This window comes from Atta cephalotes (assembly GCF_000143395.1).
Source record: "Atta cephalotes unplaced genomic scaffold scaffold00044, whole genome shotgun sequence".
In the NCBI taxonomy this organism is placed as follows: domain Eukaryota; kingdom Metazoa; phylum Arthropoda; class Insecta; order Hymenoptera; family Formicidae; genus Atta; species Atta cephalotes.
In genome coordinates, this window is record NW_012130108.1 from 1,415,111 (window position 1) to 1,426,442 (window position 11,332).

The 11,332-nt window shown below is 29.8% G+C and overlaps 1 protein-coding gene across 1 annotated transcript in view; it reads left to right on the forward strand.

The window, feature by feature from the left end:
- The window catches only part of LOC105622405, a 117,242-nt gene extending 109,177 nt beyond the window's left edge, over positions 1 to 8,065 (forward strand). Inside the window, exon 6 of the mRNA XM_012203830.1 lies at positions 6,825 to 8,065. Within this exon, the coding sequence (XP_012059220.1) occupies positions 6,825 to 8,065 (1,241 nt within the window). The remainder of the gene's footprint in view (positions 1 to 6,824) is intronic.
- The last annotated feature ends 3,267 nt before the right edge of the window (positions 8,066 to 11,332 follow it).

Below are 11,332 nucleotides of genomic sequence, written 5' to 3' on the forward strand. Positions count from 1 at the left end.
TAACGTAACTAACTAACTTACGTATAACTACGTATAACTATAACTTATTAACTACTACTTACTACTACTTACTTACTACTTACTACTTACTACTACTACTCTACTCTCTCTCTCTCTCTCTCTCTCTCTCTCTCTCTCTCTCTCTCTCTCTCTCTCTCTCTCTCTCTCTCTCTCTCTCTCTCTCTCTCTCTCTCTCTCTCTCTCTCTCTCTCTCTCTCTCTCTCTGTCACTTTCAGTTACGTTTGAATTATTCGCGACACAGAAATTAAGACATCTTTTAATCTTCGATCGAGCTCTCTTTTTCCACGCTATCTTTTTCAATTCCTTTGAAGTATATTATCAATCGGAATTTTTTCTCATGATTCAATACTGTTTTCATTGAAATTAAGATTATAAAACACATAAAATAGAAAAACATTAATGACTTTTAATGATATTATCAAAATAATACTTACAAAATATTCTTCTATTATCTTTTTGTTTTTATACACTGTTCATTTTATACAATGTTCTAGATATTGATAATGGATAGCATAATTATGTTCAATTATTTCCTTATCGAATATGAAGTCCTAAAAGCGACAAACGATGTTCTTTTCACGGTAAATTTTTACGAAATATTTCTGATAAATATTCTCTCTCTGCGAAATACGCATTTTGCAGTGCGTCAGTCAGTACAGTATCATGCGCGTTGCACCTGCACTGCCCATGTAGATATTCGTACATCGATGCAGCAATTTCGTCTCACCTACTGCCTTTTCGTTGAATTTCGTTCGACCGATATTTATTCGAGCCACTCCCAATCACGATTCCGTCCAAAATTATTCGAGAATAAAAATCGAATAATTTCATAAGTCGTAATAGCTAGATGGAAATTTTAAACATAGAATTTAACTCGAAATCAAAATTCATGTATCATCGTTCAATTAAAACTCGTGACATCTCTGCTGACGCATCTCCTGTGCACGTCGAAGAGTAAAGGTGTTCAAAATGAATAATATGAATAATGATTCTATATTGCAATTAATTCAGATGCAACACGAATTAAAAATACATCTGAGATCGAAAATACATCTAAGTTCGGTAAAAATAATAAATTGAAGCAATATAGTGAGTTTTGTATTACAATTCGGAGTAAATGTCCAAAATAAATGTATCATAAATACTAGTAAATGTACTAAAATTCGTGAAATATTTTTCATAACATCTCTACGGGTGTACGTCTTTTATGGAGAAAAATTGTACACATTCAAATAAAATTTGCGAGTAAACGAGAAATACTCAACGTTTAAATTTTACTTGATATTTCGCAAATTTTCTTTGGAAATAACACAAATTTTTTACATTTACAAATTTACTACAAATACAAATTTAATCATTATGTTTATGGTCTGAATAATTCTTACAAAAACAAAATTATATCAATGAGAAACTTATTTCGCATTTGAATCAAGAAAACAGTAAGGCATCCTCAAGAAAGTTTAAAATAATTTGCTGTCGTAAAATAATAAGAAATAATATATTGTATTCTGGAAATTGGAGAAAGTGTAACAGCAAAAGGAATATCTATTTACAGATGTTCCAATATATCGTATCTGTTTTTTACGGAAATGTCGATATCTCATATCTTAACTAAAAGTTTTGCGTGTGCACTCTTGTTACGATATTCTACTATCTCGGGAATACAGAGGAGAATATAGAATAAATGGAAGCAAAAGATACATCATTGGGGCTTTGGCTTTGGTCCAAAAAAGACTCGACAACTTCGTCAATGGTATTCCGACCGACTGCGAAAATAGAAAAATATGCTTCTTCATTCGCTGTTCTGCAACTCGTTTATGTATATTTTAATAAATAACAAATAGTTGTAACAGAGTTAGTAACTGAATTACACGATAATTAATAAATGATACTTAAAATTCGGAACGATAAAACGCGAAGAGAATGATGAGCAAAATATCACAAAGTATCATTAAGTTTTTAACTGCAGATTAATAAAATAACGTCGAAATATATAAAATACAATGATTCGCATGTGCAAAATGATATTTGTACTCGCTCACAAACTATAGTGAAATTAATTCATTCAGTGATGAATTAATGCACTCGTGCAATTAATACAGCTATATGCAATATGATAACATCTATTTCGAGTATGTGTACTTTGAAACGGACCAAATTCGATCGCTAATATATGTATAAGCCATATAAGCTAATTTAGGCATTTCCGCTTATGCTATTGATTTTATCGTTCGTCCATGTAACACGGATTCCACTTTTAAAATGGAGATTGCAGTATGATTGCCTGATAGGCTGCACACCACAAATTGGGGTAGCCTGTACTCGGTATCGATTTTCTTTGAAAATTCAGTATGTAACATGATTAACGGAGGATCTACGGTAATTGCAATTTTAACCGTAATTAAGCAATGCAGGATGGAAATTAAAACGAGCCAGTATGCAAAAATAAATATTGCTGACAAAATTAAAATTCTTATTTTAACCAAATGCAATGTTTTATTCAATTTTTACGTTGCATTATTATTATTTATTGGTATTTTATAATGCAATCGTACAATGTGATAATTTTAATTATTAATTGCTTTTATATAAATTTTTTGACGTAATAATCTATATATAATTATAAATTATTTCAAAATTTATTCTCCGTACCTTATTTTTTTTATATGCAAATGATATACGATTATATTCGATATACGAAATATTTGATAATTAATATATAATTAATAATTCCTTCTAACTAGTGTAAATTCAAATATAAAATATCTCTTATCTCTTATCATTGGGACATTCATATTTTCGAGGCATGAAATGCATACTTTCGTCCGTATACAGATGCACTTTCCAGTATGAAATGAGACTACCAATCTACATTTGAAGAATTTTTACGAGAGGTTGGACATAGGAGGATTACGTAGGTGAAATACGAATGAGAACATTCGTCCATCTCTTTCCTTTTCTTTTTATATTTCTTTTATATTATATAAACAAGTTCGTTCTGGATTTTGACTGTATTTAAAAAAATTCGAAAAGTAGAATTTTATATTTAAGCAGAATATGTAAATCATGTACGGAAGTCTATCAAATTAAACGTGCGATGAACTTATCTTTATTTTAAAAAATTTTAATTAACCGATTTTGATCGATGTTTGATCTACATATTATTTATTACTTGTCTCTCGTGAATCTTTTTTCTATCTTAATTTTTAAAATAATACATAAGTCTTAATAATAATTTGCTTCGAGGAAACTATCACAATTATTCGCAATCAATTCTCCTTGAAATAAGTTGTTAAATACAAAAATCTATGAGATAGGGATATATTTTTAAAATATTAGATTTTTTGGAAAATTTAAATACACATTTACTGCAGTATATAAAAATTTTTGTATAAAACATTTTTCATCTCATTCATTGTACATCTCATTCATTGTACATTTCGTAGAAATCAAATATAAGTGTCAACTTATTCTTTAGTACATACCTTAGTTTTTGGCATTCTTACTACACGATCTTTCGTGTTCTGGATTAATTAATTTTCATCACTTTTACAAGCATATAAAAATTATTAAGCAATTTTTACATCTTTAGACATCTTTAGAAAGTATTTTCAAAATTGTATATTTATAATAAAGTGTTATATACAATTGTTGTATATAACATTGTAATATATAAATTAATGAAAAGAAATGCGCAAGACACGAAAGATGTGTATTAAAGGTTAAATTTGATTCCTACTTGAAAAGGATTGTTTTATCCCTTAAATTTCATATTGAACCAATATAAGAAAATATACATAAATATATAAAAAAAAAGTCTTAAATTTTACAACATATATTTCAAAGAGAATCAAATCGATTCCAGATAGTTATGACAAGTTCCTTATGAGAATAATATGATAATATTGATAATTTAGTCATTAAAAAGCCACACATAACTGGGACAGGTTTTAGTCAATCATAACGAACGTAACAGCAACGAATGTAAAAGTGTTTTTGGTCACGATTAACATTCATAGGTTACCTCGCCGGTCGCGAAAGTTTATTGATATGTTTGTAGGCTGCGTGCCAACTCGAACGAAATTTCACCTTCTCGCGCGTTTTATCGAAACGGAAGTAACGAACGAATACTTTCACGAGCTCTTCCGAAATGCGCGGATCCTATACGGAGAACTCGTGTTGAAACGATCAATGATACTTATTTCGAGTTTCGATGATATTTGGTAGTACAATCGCGAATAATTATTGCAAACGAGACTCGAGCTGTAACAGGAAGTTGGCGCATTATTCAAAGCAGCTTTCAATGTCATTGAGGTTAGTCACGCGATGCAGGGCACATGTTATCGTATCCGTACTGTAAATCAAAGATATCAACTTCTAATTGCTTCGTCCAGCAGTAATAAAAAGCTCAAAAACTTTTTTTTCATTATTAAAATATATATTATCACAAGAATAAAATATATTACTTTCAATTAGCATAAAAATTCTATAAAATATTTTTCTTTCAAATCACTTTTCCCAAAATCGGATTGGTTGCTTCAAAGTTATCATTCATGAAGTAAAGTCTAGAAACGTTGATTATAAAATAAAGAAATGAAAAAAAGTTTTATGCAGTTAAAACTACAGTGAATTTGATTGCTCAATCGTTAAAATTATCGTCGCTTTTATTACAGTTTAAATTCTCTCTCTACTAACACATACAAGTTAGAATTTTAAGTATCTACTACGGTGAGAAAATTTTTATTTAGCACAAGTAAATTTCGCTGCCGATATATTGACGCGCGCAATTTCGACAAGTGGCGGTTAAGGAAACACGCGTACCTCGGAAATACCCAATTTGTCCTACAAGAGGTGAGTACCATTACAATTCACGTGCCATTGCATTATCTCCTGTATTCTAATCTGCCAATCGTGCACCTAAGCTTTTATCGATCCATCACCATTGTCGTAATCATTCTCGTTTGTTCATCAGTCGCCTTTGCACTATCACTCTATTAATGATATCACCGTTGAAATTTTATCATACTATTATAGCAAACGAACAGTATCAATGATGCGTTTAATCAACCAGTCTATTCCGTGAAATGTATCGCGACTGTTGAATGCTTGTGTAACGTACAAGTGCACAGCGAAACATTGTGCAATGTGCTCTAGTTCGTCATCGGTTCGACCTACGAGGAGTTGTATTGTTTTGCGTATAAAGTGGTGAGTGGTGAAAAGAATATCGTAATTTTTTTTGAGAAAATAATAATTCAATTTTATAAATTGATCAATGTATTTGTCATAAATAATCTTTTCTCGCAATGTCAAACATTATTATATAAATATCAAAATTTCTTTTCTTATATTATAAACAATAATTCTCAAGATCTTTTGATTTTTTTATTTTATCGTGAAGTTACTATATCTTAATGTGTGTAGTCGTTCCATATCAATTTATCATTCGTATAGAGAAAACAGTAATGTGAACCCCACTTAAAATTTTTGTTATAATTGATATCTTCCAAAAGATTTTTAATCTATTTTTAAGCCGGAATCAGACTATGCATTGAAAATTGAGATTGAAGATTGAAGACTGAAACCAATGAGGACAAAGGAATTTTAGCTCCTATTATTTTGATTGATCATATTTCAATCTTCAATCTTCAATGCATAGTCTAATCTTCAATGATTCCGGCCTTAGATCAAAGTTGTGAAATCACTGTGCCGTCACTGTACGACCTTTTTATTGACAATTGGTGTTTATTTATTACGATATATTAAAGGAGATATATTTAAATTTTTTCATATGATTTTCAGTATGAAGTTTGATGTGATTTAAAGTTTAAGTATAACAAGTTTATATCTTAATTCTTAAAGTATTATTCTATTTTAAGTAGATAAGAAAGCTTGATTAACTATATTTTTCGCTAGAATATAATTAAATGTAAACTTTGTTAAGGTTTCTGTATAGGGTTTTCCTCAAAAGCGGATAATGTGAGCTTCAAGTTTTTAACAAAAAAACATTGTAAAGCGGTATTTTTTGTTAAAAATATTTTACCTTTGTGTTTATTTAAACATTTTAAAATGATTTTAAAAAGTCCCTATTCGCGAAGCAGAGAAAAGATGATAAATATTTATGACGACAGAATCAATGCAAGAATATTGTTTATAGAATAGAGAAGAGAATATTATTAATCGTGTTCATGAAAAGAAACTTTTGAATCTGATAATATCTCAATACATTCAGAATTTTCTATAAATTTAAGCTTTATGGAAAGTCTAAATAAATCTGAAAAAAAAACAACATTTTGTAAAAATATAGAAGAAGACTCCTTTACTATCACATTCAGAATATATGTCTTTTCAATTAAATGATTTGGTTTGCTATCTTAATCAAGTGTATATATTATATAAAGTTTGGATTAAATATAATTGAAACAATAAAAATTACACAAAAATGGAGACTCACTTACTTTTTACTCTATTATTTTACTATATTATTGAAACCAAAAAGCTAAGTGTACGTGAAATAATCTTTTGAGTCAATAAAGACTAGAATTTTTCTTATCAAGACAAAAATTCAAAGACTTTTCTTTGTAATTTTTATCAAAACGATCTGAATTTTTCATTGCTTTGTCTTCTGAAGAATTATAATCTTATCGAAAATAGGACTATAATTCTTCGGAAAGATTTTCAATGTTTAAATATCATATCGCTAAAAATAACAGCATTAACTTTTCGTGACTCACCTCGTGCGCGCATATCGACAACTGACCGAACATTCTTGTTAAAACGTCGCCGCGTGTGGCGGTGCTCTTTAGGGATTCCAAGCTCGTCGAGGCTCGTCCAGTACGTGCCGCTCTTTTATCACGGAGTTTCGCCCGTATCGATCGACCAGTCGTTGCAACAACCAGTTCCCACTAGACAGTCACTTGGAATCATTCGCAGACATACCTTCGCACGATATCACGGTCAAGGTGGAGCTTCCGACGGATCTAAGATGACAACTACCAACCAGGCTGGTTGTTCACCAACCTGGAGGATTTGCACAATTCTTCTGTTAGTCTGCAAGTTCGCGGCCGCGAATACACAGACCTTCGTCGTGAGCAATACCGTAGATGATCAGATCGGTAAAGACTTCTTCGTGGGACCCTGTCTAGTTAACACTAATCAGACGTGTCCCGATGAAGAAGTGACGTTCTTTCTCTTTACCAAACACAATCCAGAAGAGGGACAACAATTGTTTGTGAACGATACCAGCTCAAATCTTGCCGATACCAATTTCATAACGGCGTTGCCCACGAAGATCATTGTTCATGGTTACAATTCGGATATGCAGCTAAGTTATTTGGTGGATGTTAAGAACGAGTATTTAAAGAGGGCCAGTTACAATATCATAGCGATCGATTGGCACCGTTTGGCGATAGCACCTTGTTACCCCATAGCCGTCCATAACGTGCCTCACGTGGGCGACTGTCTGGCACAGCTGGTTGACCGTCTAAGAGACTACGGTGCCAAGGACATTCACGTAATCGGCTTCAGTTTGGGCGCCCATGTTCCAGCTTTCGCGGCTAACGTACTACGACCATACAAACTTACGAGAATCACTGGTCTCGATCCGGCAATGCCGCTTTTCATTACCGTCAATAAGGACGAGAAACTCGATTCGAGCGATGCTGAATTCGTCGACGTGTTACACACGAATGCCTTTATTCAGGGTAAAATCGAACCAAGTGGTCATATTGACTTTTACATGAATGGTGGAGTCAATCAACCTGGTTGCTGGGAACATGGAAATCCCTTCGGATGCAACCACCACAGGGCGACGGAGTACTTTAGCGAATCGATCAACTCGAAAGTCGGTTTTTGGGGCTGGCCATGTCCCGGTTTTGTAGCTTATCTTCTGGGTCTCTGTCCGCCCAGATTTCCCGCGGTACTGATGGGTGAGGATGTCAATAGGAAGTATCGGGGTTTTTATCTGGTAAAGACGAAGGCGCATAGTCCATACGCGGAAGGAATGTTCACGGTGGAGGATTTTTATCAGCAGAATCTTTATCAGTGATTACGATAGTAACTCATTTGAACATTTTTTTCTCAAGGTAGAGGAAGACTACATTACGAAGATAGATAATTTGATGAAACGTAAAAATATGGATATCTTACTGCAAAAACGAAAAAGAATCTTTCTGTTAACTCCCCCTCGCGTGTCGGGAAGTTCGAAACGTCTCGATGATGTATTTTATTGAGGAAATATTGTAAGTTATTCAGTCGTAAACTCTAAATAGAATACATTCAAAGATACATGAGTCTTTGAAAGAAAGATATATTGCGTAAATTAATTGACGCATTATATCTTAGAACTTTAAAAAAGTATTATGTAATCTGTATGTAAATAGCTTTTATTTTTAAAGATAGTATAATACAATTAATTACAAATAAGCTTTGTAAGATCCTACGTAGAAATTTATTTAATTGCTGGAAAAGTATTTGTTGTTATATATTACAGTTCATAATGAATTGTTACACATTATTACTATGAATGCAAAATGTAAATAAGAACAAAGTTATTTCGATATATTTTAAGAGCTTGAAAGCGATATAAAAAGTATAGATATTATTACTATTATACATATATAAAATATTACTATTATACATATATAAAATATTGTGTTATAAAAATTTTCAAACAAATTTATTTATGATCGTCTCAAGTGATGACTTACAAATATTATTTTTAAATGTGTAGAACTTACTTTACAATCAACAAATTTATAATTCATATTTATATACTAATATTATATATAAATAATATTTACAAATTATTACTCGAGATAATCATAAACAAATTTAGAAGTTCTTATAAAATAACGTTGTATATATGCATAATAATACACGCAAAGATTTTGCTGAAGAGTACTTATCTAATAAAAATTTAATAAGATACAGATCTGAAAATAATTTTATTATAACCATCAAAATAATGTAGGATGCTCAAACTAATTGCAAGAATTTTTTTATAGTATTACTCATAATGCTTAAGATTCCCGCGTAATCATTTTAATAATCCAATAAATTTATTTTCAAATGTGTATCTAGCTAAATTTTTAGATACTTTAGCAAAATCATTCTTTCCGTATAGTAGTACCGGCATAATATGGAAAAATTATGCGTATTCCGAGAAATACTACTATGACTAAAACTTTTGTTATATACCAGTACTTGACGTCTCCAATACTAATGTTCATTAAAGTTTATAGAATATTATATAAAAATAGGAGTATAAAATTATTTTGCTATTCAATTTCTGCATCAACCATGACAAAAAAAAAGAAAATGTAATTAAAAGTAATAAAAGAAAGACACATGGATATTAAATAATAAAATTTTATCAATCAGGTTGATTGTTTCAATTGAATAAAATGACTAGTGTTGAACTAGAGACTCATGAAACATTTCAAGTACAGAAGCCGTTATGAGCTCGTGAATGTAATACTGCACAAGAAGATTTAGCAATAATTATGTCAAAGTCAGACAACTGCAATGTTGAGATCTGTTAATTGATATCTGGTTAATTGATATCTAAAATCAGAGAAAATTGGGAGAATATGATCGCGATGTGCTCATACAGTTTCTTATCGATCCAATGTACAACGTTCGAAAGTTTTTAATCGGATCTGTCCATCTATCTGTCCATCTTTTACTTGTCTATCTATCAAGTTATTCATTTGTTTCAATTGTTTCTCTTTTGACACATTGTCACGATATTGTTTAAGCATCAATCTCGTCTCACGCTATTTATTATTCTATAAGTATTCTTCGTACGTATAACAAAACAAATATGCGGCTGATTTTTAAAAAATATTAATATATATATGACATATCGTATTATATACGTCACATAATAGAGTTTGAAATGAAATACGAATTGATTGAGAATATATTATAAAAAAAATTTTCTGTGAGCACCATTTATCATTTTATTTTTTTATTTGTCTTGATTATCGAGAAAACATACTGAAATGCTCGATATCAAGGAAATAATAGTTCTTATTGAAAATCCGAAAGCCTTATGAACTAATGCTGTTAGGTTCTCAAGAATTGATCTCAGGAGAATAAGAGTTATTATTACCAGTTATATGTCATAAAAAACATTTTTCGAAAATAATGTCGCACAATAGCCGATTATTTTCAATTTAACTGAGCTTTTGCAAAAATATTTTTGTTACATTAAAATTTTTATAATTAATTTTGTGATAATAATATACATATAAATCATTATTAGTTAAATCGAAGTACGTGTTAATTATAATGTAAAATATATTTATTTAAAATATATTTATTTGATACTTATAATAATCCTGATGATGCCAAAATTAATGTATCGGTATTATTAATACTTTGATAAATAAAGTAAATGAAATTTTAGAAAAATAAAGTAAATGAAATTTTAAAAATTGAACAAATTCATCTTATTTAAATCTGAAAATATTCCAAATTATTTTTAGATATTTTATTATCAATTAATAACATCAAGTAAAATATTCAATATCGATATTAAATATAATTGAAAATTTGATTAAATGTTCTGCGATTATAATATTTTATATTTTGCTTAACTGTGACAGATGTTCTTTGTAAGTACAAATTTTCGTTTAACCGTATATATTCGTTATATCACATGTTATGTTACAACAAAATAGATTTATTATAATAAGCATACAAATATATATTCAAAATGTATATTGATTTACACTACATTTACACTTCACTTTTATCGATAAATGTGTGCATTAATTTCTGAGATTCTATATATAATGTAAACTATTATTACATGTCCTAAATGTATATTCTTATCGGTAAAAATGAGATATAAATAGACTATTGTATTTAAAAATAGGAATCAAATAAAATTTGGCAAACTTATTTTATATGTTATTTTAATGATTATTATTCTTTTTATTAATTTATCTCATTTTATATCACATTAAAAAAATTACTAATAATTATATATTTTATGTATTTGCGCATTTGTAAACTTTTATTCTCCACAGAGTGGAGGGAAGGAATCATATATCCACATTTTATATCATTGATTATATATCAAGCGAAATTAAATATCATAATTTGTAATTCTACAGTTCATAATTATATCTTCTCGTGACAAAAAATTTTTTTCTTTAATTTTCAACGATGCTAATATATTTTTTACGATTTTAATAATAGATCGAATAATCCGAGACAGTTTAAATTTTTTTACAAAAATTTATTTTTGTAATTGTTCATTCTTAATTATGAGATACCTAATATTATTGCAATCTCTCTCTCTCTC